Source organism: Periplaneta americana, chromosome 7, assembly GCF_040183065.1.
Source record: "Periplaneta americana isolate PAMFEO1 chromosome 7, P.americana_PAMFEO1_priV1, whole genome shotgun sequence".
Lineage (NCBI taxonomy): Eukaryota > Metazoa > Arthropoda > Insecta > Blattodea > Blattidae > Periplaneta > Periplaneta americana.
In genome coordinates this window covers 111603728-111629460 of record NC_091123.1, presented here as the reverse complement: position 1 = coordinate 111629460, position 25733 = coordinate 111603728, and the positions used below count along the sequence as shown (strand labels likewise).

The 25733-nt window shown below is 34.0% G+C and overlaps 1 protein-coding gene and 1 long non-coding RNA gene across 13 annotated transcripts in view; one reads left to right on the top strand and one right to left on the bottom strand.

The window, feature by feature from the left end:
- The window catches only part of LOC138703364 (pecanex-like protein 1), a 255059-nt gene that overhangs the window by 27068 nt on the left and 202258 nt on the right, over positions 1–25733 (bottom strand). For 11 of the 12 annotated variants that reach the window (XM_069831164.1, XM_069831168.1, XM_069831171.1 and 8 more), the window contains 2 exons: positions 7374–7543; positions 2480–2592 (listed from right to left, as the gene is read on the bottom strand). In XM_069831164.1, the coding sequence (XP_069687265.1) occupies positions 2480–2592; positions 7374–7543 (283 nt within the window). The remainder of the gene's footprint in view (positions 1–2479; positions 2593–7373; positions 7544–25733) is intronic. The other variant, XR_011333137.1, reaches the window with a different exon arrangement.
- LOC138703362 (uncharacterized) lies at positions 10574–12918 on the top strand. The gene is made up of 4 exons (XR_011333134.1): positions 10574–11658; positions 11921–12046; positions 12273–12480; positions 12691–12918. It is a non-coding gene; the product is annotated as an uncharacterized lncRNA (long non-coding RNA).

The window sequence follows — 25733 nt, the reverse complement described above, 5'->3', positions numbered from 1 at the left end:
GTGGAAGCACACTTTATGTAGTTATATAAAATGTAGTCCTGTGTGACACGGTGATGTAATTTTGAGCCATGCAATCATCATTGATTGGTCACCAGCTGAAGCATGTTGTGTGCAGTGAGATAAAATGTATTTATATTTAACATATAACATTAATATATTCAAATTATACTGTTATATTAAAAAAAATACTGATTTTAAAAATTCGCAATTTGATTTAACGTACTGACAACTCCTTGCTCCCAAGGTCCATTAATTCAAGGGTTTACTGTATTTCTGAAACTATCAATGAACCAGGCTTTCTGCATATTACAGTGAAACCTCGATCCATCGTTTTTTAGGGGAACAGGGAACAAAAATGATAAATACAGGAAAACAGTAATACCGGGAAACCATAAAAATTACCGTATTTAGGCATATAATAAATGTAGCAGTGTTAAGGACACATTCCATTGTTCCCTAGACAATTGAAGGGCAAAATACCCACATAAACGATATATTTAATTTTTAACAATTATCTTAAATAATGTAAAATCATAATGGACATGTCTCGTAATTTATTTTATTCATGTTTGTAAACTTACGATAAAGAAATCTACTGTTTGCTTAAATAGGATATAAAATAAACAACAGAATGATTATTATTGACTACACTGAATGCACCTTTATTAGAACACTATCTACACTATTTCTTGGACATTAAGCCTGGCGGCCCCTTGGTGCTATTCGACAGGAGTAGGCTATGTGCCGGCACCAGGTTTCCCTTCTCCCTTCCTCATCTTCATCTTCATCACTCATTCCAGACATTACACTTACACATACACTCACCCTAGTACACGACATAACTCTCCACAGATAATACACATGTACAGTGTGACCCGCCGAAGTGTTGTACAATTAGAAAATGGGTCACAGTTCTGCCATCTATCTGCAATATGCGGAACCCGAATCACGCAAGTGAAGTGGGTAGGCATTGGATACACACACACACTATTTCTTGGAGAAAAAGTCTGCGATTAGCTTTCATTTTGTGCACATTTTATGCCTGAATTATGTAGTGAATTTCAGGTAATGATAATGAGATTGAGAATAATGCTGTTGAATACATCCTAGTAAAGTGCTAAAATGCCAAGTGCATTGTGAAGTGAAAATACGTCCAAAACAGAGGCAATCCGAGCAATGTGTTATTGCATCATGACCAAATACAACACACACAAGATTTTTGTGTCAAACTTTTCTGCAAAGGTAAATGTCATAGTAAATTTCCACATCAGATGACAAATAAGCAATTGATAGGAAAGAAAAAGCAAAGCAAAGACTGTTTCACTGCATCAAACTCAAAAATAGCTGCCATACTATGTTTTGATGTCACATAAATATCATGGTGTTTGAGTCACGTGATATTTTTGCATTTTTATTAAAAATAACATAAAATTTAAGTTTTTGAATACATAGTATGACATTTAATTACAAATAATATTTCGGAATATGTATAATAAGAACTTTCTTGTGTTAAATTTTAACGTACCTTGTTAACATGTTTCGACCTATTTTGGGTCATCTTCAGAACTGGTCGTTGTTGGTCTTGGCGCCTCTTGTTTCCTGTGAGGATGCATTCGTAGTGTAGAGTCAAAGAGTGTATGTGTTTTGAAATTGAGTTGTGTGCTGAGAATATCGTTGGGGTATGTTTTCGTGTGTCTGTATATTTCATATTGTTCTAGTGTGTTGAGTTTCTGGCTTTTTGGTTGGATGTACAGTATTTCCATGTCTGTGATGATGTCTCTGTAGGTGTGGTTGGCATTTGTGATGTGTTCTGCATATGTGGAGGTGTTTTGTAATTTTGTTTTGGCTGTGATGTGTTCTGATGTGTCACTCTGTAACACCTGCAACAACTTCTACATAGGACAGACAGGCAGATCATTTCAAACACGTTACAAAGAACAAATCACAGCCATAACAAAATTACAAAACACCTCCACATATGCAGAACACATCACAAATGCCAACCACACCTACAGAGACATCAACATAGACATGGAAATACTGCACATCCAACCAAAAAGCCAGAAACTCAACACACTAGAACAATATGAAATATACAGACACACGAAAACACACCCCAACAATATTCTCAACACACAACTCAATTTCAAAACACATACACTCTTTGACTCTATACTACGAACGCACCCTCACAGGAAACAAGAGGTGCCAAGACCAACAACGACCAGTTCTGAAGATGACCCAAAATAGGTCGAAACATGTTAACATGGTACGTTAAAATTTAACACAAGAAAGTTCTTATCGTACATATTCCGAAGTGATACAGTGTTAAAAGTTGTGTAATCAAGATGAATAATATTTCTCACTAAAATCTCGACAGAAAATAAAATTCATGCCTGTTTTCCATTAAGTGTAAAAAAAATTGTAGAGAACTATAATGTTAAATGGAGTATGTTATAAACTGAAGCATGTAACAGACCTGAGTGGATGTTGCAGGCAGTCATGGCGTAAACCCCTTCATTTCCAAAACCTCCATCATCTTGGGGCACTGATCCTCCACTGGAACATCCCTCACCACACCGTCTCCGCACTCTGTGAACATCATTCATTTAGATTATTGCATATTATTAGCCATTAAGCAGGGTTTAGTACATGTGAAAAGTGTGAAGTAAATATATCGCTGAAAAATATTTTTCAATATTCAATAATTACAGTAAATATTTTTCTCAAAAAATCGCGAAATTGGTGGTCGCGAAATTTTTCATTCACTATCTACACCATACTGAATTGGTTAAAGGCCTCAAATCTACAATTATATAATACTAGTGGCTTGTGCGGCAAATGCTGCAAACTAAGTTCATTAGAAGTTCAAATTAAAATTTTTCAGATTTATTTTCAATGAAGAATAGGCCTACCAGTCATTTTAAAAGTTATTTGCTTCCATAACAATGAAACATACGCTCTCTGAATGGTTTTTTTATTTAAATGATATGATATATTTGGTCACAGCACTTCTTTACATATAATGGTGTACCTCACATTTCTGTATCCGGTGCCACCATTAACATATTACAGTAACACATTATTTGCAGTGCACGTCTACACAAATACTCCCAATTACACTATGTACCTTTTTTTTTTTTTATTAATTGTTCAATATCCCCTTCAGTATTTCTCCTACATTTCATTTGCTATTCTCTATTTGATCATTAATCCTAATATATCTAAAATTATATACGCCTTTCAAACCCCCTTTTTCCTCTAACTACTATTCACTAAAATTTCAATTTCACTTATTCTCTATAAATTATCATATTGAATTATTTGCCCTATTTGTTCTTTGACCTTTTCTCCTATCTTTCTCTTATATTCATTTACTGTTCCAATGTTCAAATGTTAGTACTAATTTTATGCTGTCACTTGTTCATTTCTCTTAACCCTTTTTCACTATTTTCACTCATTCCTATTTGCGCTCACTTTCACTTTCTCATTATTCCACTTACACCTAATCCTTTCACACTAGTCTCACTTCCTATAACTTATACTTATCTCTACACATCAGCTTATACAATTTCTCTCTCCCCTATACTTCTCTATCATTTACAATTTCCCTTTACTAGCACTTTTTGATCACATCCCCACATTTTTTAACCATATCTAATACCTTTGCTATATCCTCAGCTGTCGCAGGTTCTGACCTGTCTTTACTGTTCGTCTCTGCTTTATTTCTATCTCTGTCTTTCTTTCTATTTCTTTCTTCTTCTTCTATTCCTCTTTTATTTCCCCCCCCCCCCACGCTTTCACTTTCACATCCTAGATTTCCACTTACACTCGCACCCTTAATCTTTTCACTACTTTCTTCCCTATCACTTCCTGACTCTTGGTTTCTCTTTTTATCCCCACTCGCCCTTTTTCTAGTGCCTGTGTTTCTTGTTCTGTTATTGTCAGCATTCCTTCTGGAGTGCGCTAACCTTACTGCCATCGTATGGAGACTAGGAATCCGCTTACGCTGCATGATCACGTTACACTTATCTTCTCCTTGTTGTGTCATCATCTTTACACTTCCTCGTATGTCAGTATGTGGGTTCCTGAACTCCTTACTATTCACTTCTGTTACCATGTGTTGATCTGCGACAATCACTTGTTCCGTCCTTGAAGTTGGGATGATTTTCTTCCTCCATTCCTTCTCCTTCCCTCCGCTTATGTAGCTAACGTCGACTCTCTGTTGTCTTCTCGTTGCTTCTCTCTGCAGAGTTGAAATATGTCCACTGTCCTCTATCGTTCTTCTCGTTAGTCCAAATTCTGGATGATCTTCATTCCTCAGGCAAAACTCCAGATCATACCATTTTCCATTCACTTTCAGTTTATCTTCGTACATTTTAGCAAAGTGACCCTTCGCCCTCGCTGCTTTCATATAAGGTAGTAGCTGTTTTCTTCTATTTCTTACTTCAAATGACATATCTGTTTCCACCCTCACTCCTTAACCCTGGAGCCGTCCTAGATTGTTCAGAATAACTGCCCTTACTTTTGTATTCTTAAAGCTCAAGAAGATACGCCTTTTATTTCCTTTCCCTAATCTGTACGTATGGTCGACATGTTCGTCTCTCAACTCTATATTAAAGATCACTTCACATAAATCTCTCACTTTCTCAAAAGTATCCATCTCTTTTTCCCGGCCCCTTTCTTCGACCCCGAAAATTATTAAGTTATTTTTTCTCAACTTGAGATCGTAGTCACTCATCTTCTTCTTTAATTTGTTATTCTCTCTTCTATCTTTTCACAGATGTTTTCTACTTTTAGTCTTAAGTTTTCTAAACCCTGGCTCTTCATTTCTTCTTCTACTTGATTCAAGCCTGCATTATTATTCCTTTCCTCTCTACTTAATTCACTTACTTTATCATTTCCTGATGTCTCTTTCTGTAACCACTGTTCCATCTTCTCTTACTGTATTCTTCTCTTCTTCCTCAGGCCAATAGCCTTTATACTGTGTAAGCGAGTTGTGCACACGCGACTGCTCTCTCTGGCTTTCTGCTGTAAACCGAATGTTTTTTTTTATGCCAAATACTTTTTCTTGAACCTATCTATCTTCAGTTTTTGAGTTTAAAAGCATAAACGCAAGTAACAATGTTAGAATGATCAGTGGATTTTTCATGTGGGAGTAAAGCAGTAGTAGCTATTTCAGGTCATTGTGGATTGTAGGTGAGAGTTAAGAAAATGTCAGGTTTGCCATGCTTTCAAACAATAGACATAGCAACTTGGTATAGCTGCTGCATGTTTCGTGAACTATCTTAAAATGTAGAGGATAGAATAATTTTATCCTGCTAAGAGGTCTGGAGACTACAAAATCTTGTATGTCTCTTATTTTATCAGTAAGTAATACCATTTGGTCTTTCCTTAGGAACTGTAATTTTTGCGCTCTCTCCAGACAATATTGGAGAGAATCACGCATATAAATATCCACATCACACTGCCATTAAATCTATGAAAAAGACTCACGCCACTTGATTATAACTATGAAAATATTCCATTTTTAATAACAATAATTTTAACTTGTGTAAGTTTTGTAGTTTTCAGTAACATATACTGTATATATTATACAGCCGTCAATCAGTAAATTAAAGAAATGAAGATCTAATTTAAGATATTCTCTACGTCTACTTAAAGGTTTGAGCTTCATATCATCAATAGGCTGTATCATTAATAGGTATATTAGTAACAAATACTCACATCATGGTATTAACTATAATAATATTTCACTTTTAATGGTGATGTCATCAAACCTCCTCAAGTTTCGTAGTTTTCAATACACAGCTGTACTCAGAACATTACACACCACAGAATCAGACCTGTAAATTATTTTTAGTAAGTCTTGAAAGTTTTTAATAACCAATTATAGAGAAGTTATAAAAATTAAACAAATGAAGATCGACATATTATTGTCATTATGTCGTCACAAAATTTGTTCTGATTTGCTCTAAATATGTTGGCAATCCTGTAGAGGTCATGGTCTTCGTGTAAGATTGCTTATTGTAGTGTGTGTGTTTCATTTTATTCTAGAAAGCCATTAGTTCTCAAAACTGACGACAGATGGATTTTGGAAAATAGTAAAATTATGTAGGAAAACTGACATTTCACTTAAAATTAATATTTTTCTGCAAATCTTTGGGTTCCAAGCTTCAAAATGAGGAGTCATTCATTAAAATCTGTTCAGCCATTTTCCCGTAATTTCCATTACCAGTTCAAATGATATATATATATATATAGATGTGTGTGGAGAGAGCTAGCAATGCTTTGGTCTTCACACTATAGCGGAAAATAAGTTGCTACACAGTGGAATCATCTCTCTATATATATATTGTATATCATTATTCGTAATTAAAATATGAATTTTATTACGCAATATTGAAGCCAGTTTGATATGAGTTGAGAGAAATAAAGTTACATAAATTTGAACAGCTGACTTTCTATTAACTAGGCCTATTTAATTTTATACATGTAATTGGGGGTAGCTATATTTTAAAAAAATCGCTAGCCAATTTATGTCAGCAGCAGCAGCAGCAGCAACAACAGCATCATCTATTGCTCAGGCATTTAGAACTTCTTCATTTGCCTTCTAGCTTCTCAGTATAATTTAGAGTTCGAATTCAGAAGATTGGACACCAACGCTGGGCATTTTTGTACATATTCTTAATTTATCAAAGAGTCTTCTAGGTTACACAGGATGCATTTTGGTGAATCAAAAACTGCAATTTTAAACAGGTGTGCTGCTAAACAGTCATGGCCAGTTAGCATTCGAAATTTTGCTACTGCATCATGTTGAGGAGAATCAGGTATATATTCTTTTTCAGTAAGCAATACTGACCAAGATTTATTATTACTGTTTTCTTGAAATTTCTTTAAACTTTTGATTTGAAATTATGTTTGTATGAACAATTTGGCACTGCGATAAGATATCTTTTTCAAGGGTACTTGTAATATTTTAGTTCCTTTCTTTGTCAATCTGCAATCTCATTGGCCATAATACCGCAATGAACAGGGATCCATTGGAGATAAAAGTTTTTATATTGTTTACCAGTATGTGTATGGATGATTGAATTTCTGCAATTCTGGAATTTGTACGAATATTGACTGAAGCTATGGCTTGGATTGCGGAAATTGAGTCGTTAAATATAACAGCGGTTTTTAACATATTAATTTGAAGCACAAGTCGTGTTAATGCCCTGTTGATTGCTGCAATTTCTCCATCAAAGTGAGTAGAAGGACTCCCCGTAGACAAAAACTGAATAAATGGAATATATTCCAGCCCCAGCTGGTTTATATTACATGTTATTAAATGTGTAACACCAAGCAGAAAATAATAATGATTTACACACCTCCTCCACAATCTCAAAGCAGTCTTCTTAATAGCTTCAAGACTTAATGAACCTCCAACAATGCTACAGAGCTGCTCATTGGTCTCAGCATATGATGTGGTAAGAGGGGAGACATAGATTGGGTAACCAATTGGTTGATCACATGACGAATTAATGATGTTCCTTAGGGCCTGTAAGAAATGTAAATGGAGTAAATTAATGGCAAATACTTATTCATTACACTTATACGCAGCAAATAAAAACAGTAATATCCATAAAATTATACGTTAACATATTCTTACAAAGCACTCATTCACAGTCATACAGTTTCCACTGCTGTGTCTGCAAAACATAATAACAATAAAGGAAGTTATCCTCAATGAAATTTAACTACTCTTCGTAACTGTGAACTTTCGGTCAACCTTCAGTTTTAAAAAAATCTTCTCAACTTATATGAGATGCTGCAAGTAAATAATAGAAAATTACTATAAACCGAATACTTTTTTGTGGCAAGTCATTTAAGACTGTTTACCATGTAAAATATCAAGTGAAAATTGTTGCAGCCAATTTTCAGTAAATCGACATTGTGAAATTTTGGCATAGAGTTCAAATATATTTTATAATAATATTGAATTGGGCGAACCGTCTATACTTATCTAGTTTATATTTGGATTAAACATTAACGTTTTCGGCACTTATGTGCCATTTTCAAATGCATGGAATTGCCTTATTACATGTTCAAATAGATACACCTTATGTGTGTGAAATATATGGTATGTACCCTGATGATCTATCATCGTTTACAAAATAATATCTAAATTAAATTAAAAACACTTGCTAATTTAATTTAGATATTATTTTGTAAACGATGGTAGATCATCAAGGGTACATACCATATATTTCACACACATAAGGTGTATCTATTTGAACATGTAATAAGGCAATTCCATGCATTTGAAAATGGCACATAAGTGCCGAAAACGTTAATGTTTAATCCAAATATAAACTAGATAAGTATAGACGGCAAGTATAAACTAGATAAGTATAGACGGTTCGCCCAATTCAATATTATTATATTACAACGTGCTTATCGGAGAATCATACAAAATGAAAATATCAAATATATTTCGTTTTGGAGCAAAAACGATTTTATTTTATTTTAAATGTATACTTCTCAGCTCAGTTGATTTTTAAATATTGTGTGTAAACAAAATTCAACGGTTCATGGTCATTTTTCCTTAGGAAGCTTTCCCTGGACATATACTTCCAAAATAATTTTTTTCCCTGGACCCTTTCTTCCTAAAACCACTTTACCCAGTTTTTCTTTCCCCTAAACATATTTTCCTTGTCTTGTAACCCAATAAAAATCAGGGTACGTTATTTTCACTGAAATTTCTTCTTCTTTGGTATGAGTTTGAAGCTTGTTAATAACCAGACATAGAATCTCGCCATCTTTTTCTTGGTCTCCCAATGCCTCGTCTTCCCTCAGGTATACCCTTTTGTCCTCCTCTCCTTACCAATCTATCAACTCCCATTCTTGATACATGTGATTTCCATTCCTCTCTTCTCCTTATAATTCATTCTTCTATTCTTTGTATATTACATTCTTCTCTTATCTCCTTACTTCTCACACTGTCTCTTCTTGTCTTTCCTATTATTCTTCTCAATATATTCAATTCCGTTGTTTCAAGTAATTGCTTTGTTTTTGCTGTATCCACTCTGGTTTCTGCTGCATATGTCATTATTGGTCTTACAATAGTGTTCTATACTCATCTTTTTATTTGTTTTTAGATATTTATTTTTCCATATGAAATCATTTAAATACCCTGACACTCTTGATGCTTTAATCGTTTGATCCCTTACTTCATATTCTACAAAAATTAAAAGCTTGATATTGTGACTCTCAAATAATTTATCTGCATAACTTGTTCAATAATAGCATTATCCAGTTGTAATTTACATCACAATGGTGATTTGTTCACAGTTAGAGTCTTTATTACCAGATACAGGGTCCGGCAGTTGGTTCTGATTAGTTTGGTAGAGCTGTAAAATGAATTGAGAGTAGTGAAAATGAAATGTTGTCAAGACAACATGAACTTCAAAACATGCAATTTTGTTAATCATGGATGCTTGGCTAGTTAAAGTACGCATTTTTGTGGTATCAGTATATAGGGAAGACCAGGTAACTTGATACCCTAAGGGTGAAACCTAACCATTTTTCCCCCATTACTACAAATGCTAGTGGATTATGGTGATTTTCTAGTTTGAAAGTTGAATTTTCTTTTGCCAACTTCGTTTCGAATTTCGATACTGACAAATACTATAAATGGTAGTGATTTTGTAACTGGTATGTTGGCAGCTGAGGCAAATATCGACAATATTTGCCGGTACTGGAGTTCCATGAAATTAAAATTGTACTAGTTATCTCAGCCGGTTACTGGAAGATAGTGAAATTCGAACTTATTAATAATTAATTAATATTAGTATTAATATTAATACATAATAGTTATTTTATATGTTGCGTTGTGGTTATAATTCAAGAATAGTCAGATAAGTACGAATAAATATAATATACTTGGGCGTGATAATGCACGTGGGTAATGGATAGAAATATTATTTCAAATTTTAATGAATTTCTTTCGTGTTTAGATTTTTATTACAATGTCAAAAAAATGAAATAGTGTGGCAGTGACTCCTCCAAGGAAGAAAATGTGTGGCATTCAGAGTACGCTTCAGAAATCTGTAGTTCACATGTATAATGAGTTGAAGAAAGAAGATAATGAATTATGCTAACGGAGACAGCAATTACAACCAGAATAGGAAAATTATTAGGAGTAAGTATTCTTAAGCATACATTTCAAAGTGGTATTCAGTTTTAGGAGTTTGCACTAATAATTTCATGATTGTGGTCAAACAAAACAAATTTTTTTGTTAGGCCTAGATGTTTAATCAAGTCAGTGATTTTCATATTGCCAAACTAAATACATTTAAGATACTGTAATACTGCAGTAGGTGATAGCTTAAATACATTTACAAATTAGACGAACAAATAATCAAACAGCACGAAAGTAAATTTCCAGTTTTCTCTTTTGGTATTAAATTAACCGTTCAGATCACAATTTACATGCCACATCGGCCGAAGAAAATACAAGTCATATTGTAATTATTAACTTGATATTGCAGCAAATATTACATGAATGTTGGCCTGTTACGGTGCTTAAAAATAATTCAGTTTTATATAATAACTATATAACATACTCTATAAAGCATAGGAACGTTGACTCTGGCTGAATAATTTATTCATGACTGGTCTAAGTAATATTAAATATGGTGTTTCTTCAGAAAAGCTACGCCACCCAAAGTACTTGTTAAGATATAACACTCGAGAGGACGAGGACGCACCACTGGGAAACTAACCATTTCTCTTCGTCCTGGACCTCTCACATGTTATATTGGTAATTAGTAACAAGTTTGAGGGAGGGACTACAACAATGCATTAGAATATACAGGTAAGTGTCAAAGGATTTTTGTGCTGAAAGTATTTGTGGCTGTGCACTAAAACCACGTGTTCCTCACTATGTAAATATCACAGAAATCAATTAAACAAAATAAAATTATGCCTTCTTTGATGTAGCTTTTCTGGAGAATTACCTAAATATTAGCCTACTTAAACCTATCGTAGACCCAACCTAACATGTTGATCATTTTCTATTCATATAGCTGTAAATGTTGGTATCATGCATGAATTTTATGATATAACAATTTTTAGAAGTGTTATGTTATTGTTTGTTATTACAGCTTGGCTTTACTACAGCCAAGAAAGTGATAAATTCACAGAAGGGGACCCCACTTGTGACACCAGGAAAACATAGACTACGTAAACATCCAGTGACTGATGCTGATGATTTTACAAAAGATACAATTGCGAGATTTATTTATGACAAGTTACATAAAGGTAGGGAAGTTACAGGAATTATTGTGTTGATTTATGCAATGTAATTCTGATATTAGTCATATGTATAAAAATATGGCATAATTTTCATTTATTGTTACAGGGGAAGTACTAACAGCAGCAAAAGTTCTGGAACATATGAATGATGATTATGAAACATATTTATTTAGAGTATCCTTATCATCAGTGAAAAAAATTTTGAAAGAGATGAAATTTCTATGGAGCAAAGGGGATCCTTATACACATGTACGAGAAAGTGATGTTATTCGTTTTTAAGAGAATATATAAGAAATGTGGAGCGTGAGAACCCTAAACCCGTAGTATTCTTGGATGAGACTTGGATTTTTATGAATGGTAAATTTCAATGTATTGTGAGACATTGAGTGATTGAATTTTTTATTAACAAATAGATTAACACTTATGTGGAATATGAAATTGCAATTAATATAGGCTACTAGTAATGAATTCAGGTGGGAACAACATGTTTTGCAATTAATAGTTTCATATTATAACTAGAGGTTAGTTATAAAATTCTTGAACAGTTTTCCTGTCTTTAAAATTTTTGTGTCTCTTAGAGTGTCAATGTGAATTGCTTTTCTCTCTCTGTTTTTTTAAGTAGGATCACCCACTTATTCATGAAATAAACCAGGTGAAGTTTCCAGTGACATGAATGGTGTTATTCGTAGACCAACAAATGAGGGTGGAAGATTAGATGCCGGAACAAAAGGTGGATTTATACTCGGTAAGTTATATTGATTTATATTTTACATAAATTTGGCAGGAGTAATTTTTTAAATCAGGGTACAAAAATATAAAAATTGGTGACTAAATAAAAACGTGGGAAAGCCTTTCACCAAAGAGGATCTCATGTCATGTTATGTTATGTTATGTTATGTTTTATTTTCTTTATTTAAATGCTGTGAATTCATGTGACGTAATTATATGCCCAGGTATAATTTTTATTGCAGGTGCTGATTTAATTTTTTCATGCAACTGAAAGAAAAGTCAGGACTACCATAGTGCTATGAATAGCCCTGTAGTTGAGAAGTGGGTGCAAACACAGTTGTTGACCTGAGAACATTAGGGCAATGCATTATTGTCATGGATAGTGCTGCATATCATAGCAGACTTGTGAAAAATCAGCCAACAACAAAATGTAGGAAAGAACAGCTACTGGTGATTGCAACTGAATATAATAGATTTGTTGTACTAAATGATAAGAGTTGATGGTGTGAAATCACCTTTTGATATTACATTGCAATATTAATTTCCATACTTTACAGTCATTATTATTATTATTATCATTACTACTACTACTACTATTGCAACTGTTTCTCTTATTTCTCATGATTAAGCATACTTATAGATGCTACTTTTTTCTTTCAGGTGAAATTGAATCTACATAAGAATCCTAAGACAACAGAGCCTTGCCAATTACTGTTCTGAAGCGGCCTTGTCTTATGTGTTGTGTCTATATACAATTAATTCTTTCAGTTTTTTTTTTCCCCCTTTAATGTAATGAAGTTGTTGGTTGATTGATACCAAGTGTTCAGCAGTTGATGTCATTTGTTATCTTGCACTCCAATATTTAACCAGATGATTGAAAGCTGTGTAAAGTTAAACAGTCAAGACAATGATCCACATCTTCATTGAGATTTCAGAAATGGCATGGGGAGATTCTGAAATATCAGTTATTTGTAAATATTTGAGACAATCATGGCCTATGATAATATGAGTACTGCCACTGTAGATTTTCATAGAAGTTCAGTTATTAAATTAGGTGCATTATTTTTACTATGTATTGTACTATATTTTTGTTTCGCTTAATTGATGAATTATATATGCTGTAAATTGAATAGTAGACTGTAGGCCTATAGCTTAACTGATGAATTGTATGTGCTGTAAATTAAATAGTAGGCTGTATACCACAAGTGATGAATTGTTTATGCTTGTAATGTGAAGTAATTTGCATGATATTTATTATCAATTTCTGTATATTTCAACTGATTGAATTGTTTATACTTTTAAATTGAATTAACTTGCTTGCTATGTATTATATTTTATAGCTTAACTGATGAATAATTGTGTAGTTTTGTCAATTTAATAATCTGAGTGCCATGTACTTCATATTTTTAGTAGAGCCACCAATGTAGCTTAATCGGTAGACTCATTGGCCTGCAAATTCAGAGCTGCACTCGAGGGTAGTTTGGATCCCCCATTTGGTCTGATTAGTTGGTTTCTTCTGAGGATTTTCCTCCATCGTGGAGCGGATGCCGGATGGCCTATTGCAATTTTTTCATTTGCTTTAGAATCATTCCGATTTTTGTTACCACATTGTCATGTTCTGATCTTGTTATTCTTTTAACAGTGTGGTAAGATGCAGGTATAGATAACCTTACAGTAATTTTGCTACCTTTCAGCTACCTCATTACCTCCCACTCCATAAAGTTCATGGATCCACGGAAGTACCAGTCGTCGATGTAATTCGACCATTTTGCTTAAAATATTAAAACACTGTAAAATATTGAGATTTCATGCTGTTACGTCCAATACTGCAGCGAGAATATCTGATTTTGAATCTGATAGTATGACAGCCTTCTCAGATTTATGAAGTTGATACTGGAGATTTTGTAAGCTTAAAAGTGTATCTAAATTTTCACTATCAAAATTAGTCAGTGTTTGAAGTTAGTTAGTTGGTGGCGTTTAAAAAGAGCGCGTCAGCTACTATGGCTATTTGCGCCATTATCTAAAATCTTTCACTAAACATAAACACAATACAATAACCAGAATGTTTAAAAAACTAAAAAGCGTTGTCTCGGTTAAAATGGGGCAAACAAGTGTTTGAATATAATTCCCTGTAAAAGGGAATATACTGGTATTGTACTACAACACCACTACATCTATGGCTTGGTAAACAGGATCCATCTATAAAAAATACTGTATGTAGTCACTCACTGACCAGATCATTTATCGTTTCTAATGATTTTTAAAATGTCTGGAGAAGTATCACATTTCTTAACATCATCTGTTAAAGTTAACTTATATACTATTTATTTTCAAATAACTTGGGATTGTGTTTTATTAGTAAAGTTTCCCTTAATTGAGCAAGTTTGAGTTCTCCAAGTAGAGTCAAAAAGTCTGATGGGATTTTGGCTCAGTTTATTAATATTTGTGGACTGTGATTTTTTGTTCTAGACAACCATATTGTGACAGCGACGTGAGATTCGAACTCACGACCAGCGTCCCGCAAGAAAGCAGATCGCACAGGCTCCACGGAACATTGAGTGACGTCGCGCGGTGGAGAGAAGAGAGAGGGTGTATTACGTAACGCGACGAGTTTGCGCGCGCATCTGGTGCTGGTAGAGAGGAGAGGGCTCTGGATTTCTCTGGAATGCCATCTCTAGAGACGCGTGGAACCTTCGATGTTACGTCACTGTGGTTATAAATTACGGTCGCGAAGGAACGACGGCAGTTTCAGAGTTTTCAGTTATTCAGTCAGTGAGAAAGCCAGAGCAAGCAAGCCAGCCGGAGTTCGACTCGAGTGTGCGTCCGCATCTGCGTCAGCATCCGAAGGCCTGAGTTCGAGTGCAGTGGACCGCAGTTGGAGGGACCTGAGTTCGAGTGCAGTGGACCGCAGTAGGAGGGACCCGAGTTCGAGTACAGTGAACTGTCTCTGAAGGTCTGTGGTTCGAGATACTGTGAACTCGAGTGACTGAGATAGAAGAACTGTGAACTGAGAACTGATAGTTCTGATTTGTAAATAGTGCTTTGTAAATATTAGTTAAGATTAACAGTTCATTGTTGTTCGTACTAGTCCAAGTAAATTGTCATTGTCGTCGGTGGAGTGCTATAACGAATACTGTGTTAAGTGAAAATCCAATTGTTGACGAGAGCGTTTAAGGCGAATTGTAGAAGGGAATTACTGTTGTGACAAATAAATTACATTGGTGTTACTAATAAAATTTACAATATTATCTGCAAATGATGAGATTATCATAAGATCTATTTCTTTAGTTAGACCATCGACATTAATATTTGAAAATGTATTCCTGAAAACAACAATGTGGGAAGCCCAGATGAATCTGTCTGTATTTACATATTTGTGACAATGAATCAAATAATCAAGTCACTGACCCAGTGCAACACTTTATCATGGACACCCTAAGTTTGCAATTTCTTAAGTGATTTATATCTAAAGAGCCATATGATCCTTGAAAATAAATTAAAATTGTTAAGGTGTTTTGTTTTCTGTTTAAAATATCTTTAATATCTTGACTAAAATTTAAAATCTGTCCATTTGTTGAATGCAATTCTCTAAAGTCAACTCAATAAGATGAAAGTTAGTTACTAGATTCCAGGAACCAATTCAATCTATGAAATCATCTCTTCCATAATTTTGGCTATCATACTAGTAAGTGGTATCTGTCGATAACTTGAAAAGGTATTAGTTGAATAATTGCTTTTCAAAATTGATGTTATGATAGATTTTCTCCAGACAGATATTGTATTTTAGATGAGATTACAAGATAAAAGTAGTGAGTTTGCTTGTTTGCCAACATGTTTAAGAAAATCAGCATGTGTATTGTCTGGACTTGGAGATGTTTTGGGTTTTATAAATTAATAGTAATATTCAGTTCTTGATTAAATATTGTTATATAAAGTAGATTGTAGATTTAATATTTCTTTCAGTTTTTCCTTAATAGTCTGACGTACACAGATAAAACTAACAACCACACCACCAACTAATCTAATAGAAATTAAAATATAATTAAATGTAGAAAAAGTAATTAAAATTATAAATAAACCATAACCCCATAATTTCAACAATATACTATTTTATTCCCGTTTACAGCTTGTAGATAATTATTAATTATAGTTATTACTTATTAGCATAATATTTATTGAACTTATTTGCTATTTCACTTCGTTTGAAAGATGTTATTGTGTACAAAAAGCATTTTTTTATGATCGTTTCATGCTGTATGTTGTGTATAAATCTATGATTTCTGGCCATCTGTTCTGTGTAATCCATCTTTTGTACACAATTAATAAAATACTGTTTTGGTAGCAATTATTTTATTAATTATTTAATTTTCACCAGCTCACATTTCTTGAATCATTTGTTTTTTCTTATTTAAATTTAGGACACAAGAGCCAAAAAGAGACTTCACAGTTATGTATCATACATTTTTTCAATGACAGACGTGGAGTTGCAGAAATAATAAGTGTAAGTGTAACATTATTAAGCAATTTACAAACAAATGAAATCTTTAAAAAGGTATCTAGAAGTGAAATTACTTATGGCTTTTAAGGACCAAAATTATTTTTGTAAGTTGATTTATTATTATTTCAGTTTTAGCCTAGTTGTATTATCCATTTCCTTACTAATTTCAAAAGATAATCAGAAGTTCATTCGAATTCCAACCGAAAGTCAATTGGTTATTAATTTATCTACCTTTAGGAAGTACAGTATATGTACGCTGGAATCTTTGAAGTGAAGTGACAATAATTTAATTGGTCTTGGAACAGATTTGATTCTTGAATATTATATACTATACTTTGTTGTATATTTACGTCTAGTAACCTATTAATGCTAATACCAATAATAATGTAAAGGAATAAAAGAATAGAACATAGCAATACATTTCTCATTATTATTAAGGCTGGTTCACAATAAACCGGGAACGGTAACGACAACGAGAACGAGAACGGAAATAATGTTAAAATAAATATATTTAAATGTGAGCGTTCACAATAGTTAATTCTGAATGCTCACATTTAAATACATTTATTTTAACAATATTTCCGTTGTCGTTCCTGTTGTCGTTTTCGTTTCAGGTTTATTGTGAACCAGCCTTTATTCTCATTATTATTGAAACTATTTAGAATAACCTTCCAACATTAAGGTAAAGTACGGTGAGTAAAGAAGTCATTCAGTACATAGGATCGTGATTTTACTACATGTGGTGATATCTGGTAACAGTTGGCAACACTGACAAGGCGGAAATATTTGCTGTTTGGGAACTGAACTTACGTGATCCTCACTATATATATTGAAAGTAAGTCCGTTGTTCAAACACAACATCGATTTCGCCATGAGTTCAATGTTCAGAGACATGGTAGGATTCCTTCGAGGAACACAATAGTGGGCCTTTCGACTTCATTTTGCAATGGAATTTGGTGCCATTCTTCAAGAAAATGATAATGTGTTGAATAATTTATGTCAGACGAGGCACATTTTCACTTAAATGGCTTTTGTCAACAAGCAAAATTTCCGATATTGGAGTCAGACAAATCCTATGGCACTGCATGAACGGCCATTACATTGTGAAAATGCGACCTTATAGTGTGCTGTTTCTGCTGCAGTCATAATTGGTCCCTATTTTTTCGAAGACAGAAATGAGAGAGCTGTTACAGTGAAGTATCGACAGATGTTACAGACATTTAGAGGTGCACTAAATAGAGATGACATGTGGTTTCAACAAGATGGGGCTACAGTCCATACTGCCAGTGACACACTGCAATTGTTGAGAAATTTCTTCCCAGGATGCATAATTTCTCGGTTTGGAGATAAAGTGTCATAAACAATTTTCGTGTAAGATTACAACAGGTCATAAGATACCAAGGGGATCACTTGAAATGTGTAATTTTCAAAAAATGAAGACATTCCAATAAATTGTGACATTCAAGCTACATACTGTGTTATTTTTTTACATTTTTAAACCTTATAGTCCCTTTACAACAGCATGTTGAAACTCATCAGAACCAAATGCCGGACTCTGTATAAAAAGTTTAACATTTTTTATAGTGTGAAATGATGATCTGGAACACATTCTTCTATACTGTCCATCCATAAACCACAAAAGAAGTAAATTAAAATCATCAGTACCAGTTGCAGAAGACACAGCCCTGCAGTATATATTGACTACACCCCACCTCTGGCTACTAGCAACAGGCATCTATAATGAATACCGATCAAAATACCCCTCATTTCTCGTGAAAAACAACAACTGAATAGACTACAGTGGACTATAGTGGACTTTATGTTGTCAACAAACAGCTGGATACATTAAGAAGATTGACTGATTGATTGATTGATAGTGTGAAATGATGGCCCAGCATCCTTAAATATTCTAAAATTCTGTCTTCCTCAAACAATTTTTCAGAAGAATCTAAAACATCTTCAGTTGGTTTGAAGGCAAGAGCTAATATTGAATGCATTCCTTGTAGTCCTTCACTGACTGGCACAAATGGAAAAAGCAGCACGAGATGTTGGTACAGTGAAACCTGTTCAAGATGGAAGTGACATGGTCCTAATTTTTTTTCCGTTGTGGACAGGTTTCCGTATTATTCAGGTGTGCCATTAAAATGGAATATTTTGTCATTCATATACGTGAAAAACAAAATGGCATGCCGCAAACTGCAAGAAGTACAAAATATTCCATTTAACACTCATCACATTAAATCAGCTTTCAGTCGCTTATTACGTTGGTGAATCATTTTGATTAAAATCTCATTTTCTGTATAAATATTATCGTAACTCACTCATTAGTCATTAAACATTAATAAAATTTACTAATCTCATTCTATTTAATATCTAACACTATACTCTAATACTGTACTGCATATCACTGCACATTATTAATTAATTAGACTAGGAGCCATCTATTAGAAGCCTTGAATTCTCGTTTATTTAATTTCTTTCCCAGTTCAATGGCTTGCTTTGCAGAATAGATCCAGAAATTGGCTTGTTCTTTGAAAGGTCATGAAGAACCCACTCCACAAAGAGTTCATTTATTTTCACATAAACAGTTGCTTTCTGGTTCCTTTCGTGTAACCAATATTGGCCGCACGCCACTCACTCATTATGATCTTTATTTTTTAAAGTGTCACACCTGAGTTTTCCACAACTGTACTTCAATATTATTTCACATAGACTTTGTTTCTCATTTTCCTTTAACTCGATAACTTTTACTTCACCACTTAATGTTAATGTCACATTTTATGCAACTTTTTTTTACCTGGAAATCACTACACTTGCGCTCTGTTTAGCTACGACAGTATACGGGTGTGAAGCACTAAAAATCTTTGAAGGGACTCGTCTGCCTAGTCAACAGGGTAATAAAATTTATGACCGACAGGCCAACACACCCTCATACCCTCTAGAATTTTGCAAAGAAAACTTGTTTTTATCTTAGTGACCCACATATTTCGTATATTTCTTGAAATTGCACGCTGTTTCAAAATAGTTACAAAATATAGTGTGTGTCCAAAATATTATTTCCGTTTTGAACAGTAGCAGACAGTTTCCGTTTTATTCAGGAAAAATTACACATAATACATACAAATTTCGCCGGGACCAATAAATTGTTCCAAAATAGACAGGATTCCGGATTATTCAGGTTCCGATTTGAACAGGTTTCACTGTATTAAGAAAGCTGTAATTGAGGAGTTTATCATGACAACCTCAAAGTCGGAGATAACTCTGGCTGGGAGGTAAACTACATTCCAAATCATTCAGCTGCACGACTCACTACTTGGAAAACTCTTAAAAATGCAATTTGGTTTTTTGACGACAAAAGAGAGTAAATAAACGGGAAAGAAATTTTAAGGTCCTCATTACTTGTGGATACCACTCCTAAAATAGTGAAAATTTATGTAAATATGTTTAGGCGGTTTTAAAGGTACCATCAACATACCAAGTCCCTGATTTCAGTAGAAGCTCCACATTTCTTCTTGTTCCAAACACCAAAACTCACTCGTCGTCAGTTTCAAAATCTTCATCTTCATAGCAATCATGTATATAAAAAAAATTATCTTCTTTCAAAGTTTTCTTATATCTTTCAGGTAATTCCCTTAAATCACTCAATGCTTTTCGTTCAGGTAATTGGTCTCTCCTAAGTCCTGCTTAAGTCCTTTCCAAGTTTTCTCTTCCTGGTAAATGACATAAAACTCCAGATGCAACTCTCTGTAATTCTGTTTGAATCAATTGTGATGGGGTTACCTCGGGAGGTTCCTTAGCTGTTCTCTTTGAACGATAGTAAGTTCTGCCTGAACTTTCTCCTTATCAGGTACATGAGCATGATTTCCCTCTTTAACTATAATAATTTAATTCCCAGAGCCTATGGTTATGGCAGTTGTTCTGCTTTCTGGTTTTTAGTAACATGTCCAATACTCCTTCTCCCCTCTAGAATCTCTCCTGTGATATACATGCCCATTGTAAAGTAGTTTTTTTTCCATCCCAAGATGGAGTTATAATTTGACGAATGTTAGGCATTCTACTTCATAATTATAAGAGTATTTGATATTCCCCTGCTTGCTGAATCGCATCTTATGGCTGCGTAACTGCCTGATCATTCCTCTTTCTTTAGCATTGAGTTTCTCATGGAGCACTGTTGTCCAGTTTCGACGCTAGAGCGCAGCAAGTAACTGCCATTGGTTTAGCTGTGCTAAGTATGCAGAGTGAATTATAATTTTTAATTTGAAATCTTAGAAGTAATTGCAGTGTATGTAAGTAATTGTTTATTAATTATATGATTTTTTTTCTTTAAAATATATTGGAAATAAGAAATACTCGAGTTAAAATACGTTTCATTTAATGTTTTTTTCTAAACAAGATATTTTGTAGGAGATATGAGTAGTTTAATATCAAAGACGGACATCTGTCATCTCCATAGTTTTGATTTAGAGGCAATTTTTTAATTCACAGTGTTCGTTGTAATATTTAACACAATTTATTTTATAAATGTAGTGTTGGAGTTTGCATATGGTTTCACTATAACTGGAAAGAGCATGAAAAATTGTATAAAAAACCACAGCTATCTAAATTTCGATTGAGGTCAGATGTCCATCTTTGATATTAAGCTACTCATATAAAATTTGGTTTCCTAAATATAACAATATTAATTATAATATATTTACAAATTGTAAGTTTCTTCTATTTTTTTTTTTTTTTTCCCCAAAAGTATGGGGTAAATTATCTGTTTGCAGTATTTTACTCAGTATTTCTTTTCGGGGGGGGGGGGGGGGGGGTTAATGAGAACATAATTTATCACATTTTGAATGAGCTTTTTTATATATGGTGGTTATTTTCTGGCAATATTGAACTTAATAAAACAGTAGGCCTAGTGTCTGTATAACATTTCCATGGATTTGAAGAAACTGCTAATTTACAAGCATGAAGTTACCACATACTGTCGTTAATTCGAACCATGATTTTCAATAATCTCTTAGGACTTCCAATCAAAAAGTTTGTATAAACAAGAAAAATAATTATATTAACACGATATTCCATTACCATAATTATATTATTATCAACAATTATTATAGTAATAGCAACTAGGTTACAGGAAGCATATATTTCTTCGTAAATATGTTTAAACTTGTTGAAATTTTTTATATCAGTTTCAGACATCATTTTTATTATGTTAATTGATTTTAGTAAACTCTAAAGCAAGCATATTTGTATTTGTATTTAAGCTATGTGATGCAGAACCATTTGGATGTACTATGACTTAGAAAATAATAAAGTTTTAAGTCAGTATTAATATTACATATTAAGCCATGTGGAAGGATCCGGACACCCTAGGCAATCGTTTTCCTAAGCCTTAGTCTCTTCTGATACTTAAGGACGTCGTAATAATAGTTATTTTAGAGTACTTTGCATATACTGATGTTAATAGCGGTGGGCACTACCTACCACCTGGCGTCAAAATAGCTTTTTTCATTACTCGCACATAAGTGTTGATTGAGCAGGCAGTGTAAGCAGCCATAACATGCAATCCAGAAGGCAGTGGATATTTCACTTGAAAAGTTATAACTTCTTACAACTGTTTCCATGGAAAGAAATGTAACTGTTATAAAACTGTATAAATTACTTGAGGGGATAAATGATATAAGGGAAAGAGAGTTTTGGGGAAAAAAAATTGCTAAGGAAAGAAAGTATTAGGGAATAAGTTGAGGGAAAAATGGTATAAGGAGAAAACATTTTTGTGGAAAACCCCTAACTAAAGGAAAAATGACTGGGAACGAAATCCAATATGTAGTTTAGGAGAAACTGCAATACATAGATGAATAGTCAGCGTAACTACTTTTTTTTTTATCAAGAGGGATTCTTAAAACCTGTCCCATAAAAATACCGAAAAAAAAAAGAAAAAGAAAAAAAAAAAAAAGAAAGAAAGAAAGAAAAAGTGTGGAGAGAGAACACTCTAGCCATTCGGCTAATTGTGTGTCAACAGATATAAATATTAGCTGTCCATAACTTACTAACTGTAAAGATGTGACAACATACTTGGAATGTTGTACTGAGAAACAACAGTGCTTACTTGGAGAAAATAGTTGAGTCACCATTCTGTCTAAATGCTTACTTTTCTCACATGACATGCGAGATAACTTCAGGCATGATTTGCCAACTGAATGATAACTACTCAAGACTGGGAGCTATTCAATTTTTCGATAATCTTTCATGCAAGCTTTTTTTAAATGACTAACAGTCTGTGCTTATAACCTGTATGTGTTGAATCAGTTAAATAGCCAACAAAAAGAGTGAATTTCGCAACCTTATGCCATTTGTCCACGAGGTGTCGCTTTATAGATTCGTCTTTGATACGACATTGCTTGCTTGAAGTTTTATGCAGCGATTAATGTTATCAAGTGAGTATTCGAATACAAGGCTGCATGCCTATACATACACATGACCAACTAGGTTTTATTTCCTTAGACCATGGCAGTATGCGTGTTTCATTTGTTTTTATGGAGTAATCAAGAAGGGTAAATGTTGGAATCTTAGCTTTCTGTTCCAATATGTGGAAAGATATCACTTTCTCTACAATCATGTATGTATGTATTTATTCACACTGCAAATGGGTAAATACCCGGTGGCTATTGTATGATAGGTACCAGATTATGCTAGGATTACTGTTACAGATAGATCTTGAACTGAAGACTAAATTCTTTCTTTGGAGGTAAAACATTCCCGCATATAGTTCGAGACAAATTGTAACGTCCTTGTCCCAATCCACTGCCCATAGGCAGTTCACCTTTCTCAGTGATTTTTAAAATAGAAAGTAGTTGTGAGAGAAGGGTTGCCTTTTGTTCACTGATATTTACAATAGGCAGTATGAGGTGTGTGTGTTTAGTACTTCCTGGAACTAAGGACATTTTGTAGCCTTTATATGATAGGCTCTAGGATTTGCATCAATTGCAGATAAGTACCTTTTCTCATTCTGTATAATGATTTACATTTATCATTATCCTCAGATAGTTCCTTAACTGTTACAAAAGTTTAAAATTAATATTATTGCGATGTACCTCTCAGTTTAAGCTCCACCTCTTAGTTTCCCTTTAGTGACCAACCCTCATGGATTCAATCCGGCATCGGAATTTGAATCCCGTGTGGCTTAGTGGATAGAGCATCAGCACATAGAGCTGAAGACCTGGGTTCGAATCCCAGTGTCAGAGAGAATTTTCACTCACCGATCCTTCATCATATGATAATGCAGAATTCCTGCACGGAAATATCACATATACTTCGGTACAATGCAATAATGATATGCGTATATAATCACTTAGTGATTTAAGACGGTGCTCATTCCGCCAGATCCCGGCCACTTAGTCACTTGTAATGAGTGCACCTCTGCACATTAGTGTGTTGGACATTGTGCCATTGTAACACATCTGTGACACAGTGCATGAGGCTTGGCCATTAAAGGGAAACTAAGAGGTGGAGCTTAAACTGAGAGGATTCAATTCAGCATCGGAATTGGAATCTCGTATGGCTTAGTGGATAGAGCGTCAGCACGTAGAGCTGAAAACCCGGGTTCGAATCCCAGTGCTAGAGAGACTTTTTTTCCACTCCATCGATCCTTCATCATCTAAAATTAATATTTTTCCCTAAGTATGGATGAGTCCAGATCTTTCTTCAACTGCAATTCCAAATGTGGCAATAAGTATACAAGACCAGACCTTCTTCATTGCTCGACATCTTATCACTAGATAAAAGACGATTGCTGCATGTTTCGAGAATGAAATCAAGTGCGTAGAAGTTTCGTAGTTACAAGAAATAAGAATGACACTGCACTAACGAATCTATGAAGCAACAACTCGTGGACGAATGGCGTAACAGTTATTATGGAAAACTAATTTTTCGTATTTGTCTATCTGCTGTGAAAATTTAACAATGTGCGTAGTTTGAGAGGAGGTTCCGACATAAATTCATTAACAGTTGCTATTTGAGATCTTAATAAAAACACGAACAATATATTAAATCTGGCTGCGAAATGGCTTTTATTATTTAACATGGGAAGACCCCACAATTCCCTCATCAAAATGATCAATTGTGGGCACCAACCTGGACAAAAGCATAGAGTTCTAGCCCTTCCGTCATGTGGTGCAGCTGTTAGTAGTCATGATGAATGAATAGAGAAGGGTCACTCACCAAACGCATTGGTCAGCATGGTGAGGTACTTGACCGAACTAGTATTTCTTCTCCTTCCTATATCAGTTCCCTCTTTCAACTTTCCTATTTAGCCTCTCTTGGCTAAACTCTTGTTTTCTTCTAACCCTGACGGTATTAGAGTACTCGAGGCCTTGGGGATCTTTTCATTGTCTTTCCTGTTCCTACTTAACTCTAATAAATCTATGGCAAAATTGTTCACATCCATAGAATTCTTTAATCTACACGTGTCTTTAGGTGGTGCAAAATAAACAACACATAAGCTCAATATAATTTTAACATTAGTAGTAGTAGTAGTATTTATTTATTTAACCTGGTAGAGATAAGGCCGTCAGGCCTTCTCTGCCCCTCTACCAGGGGATTACAACTATAATATGAAGAATAAAATTAAAATTAATATTAAATTTACAATTAAAATTACAATAAAAATTAAAGTACGACAAGATTACCTAATTAATGAAAGCTAGACATTTTATCATAGAAGTTAAGAACAAAGAATATTTTTGTATTTACTGAATTACAAAATTCTATAGCAGTGATTGCCAAACACCACGAAATTGTGACGTAATAGAAATGCAACCCGCACACCACTATCGCAGGGAGAGGGATGGAATGGGTGTCTCCTCAGGTAATGCAGTGAATAACAGTGCAGAGACGGACTGTGACCAAAAAATGAAAGCAATATAATATTCTTCTACTTATTAACTATACACAATTTTTTCCATGTTAATTTTTTATCCTCCTAGTCATTATTTTTGTATTATTAATAAAATAAAATAAATTAATTTTCTTATTTACCATAGAAAGAACGTGTACTTTACGTCAGCAGATATTAGAAATTAGGAAAACGCACCAGGCTGGTCACGAACTTGTAAATTACACTACATACTTAAAAAAAAAAAAAAAAGTCGAAGCATTTTACTCCGATTAAGACATAGAAGCCGATACTTTTTATTGTTTATTTATTAATAAAATA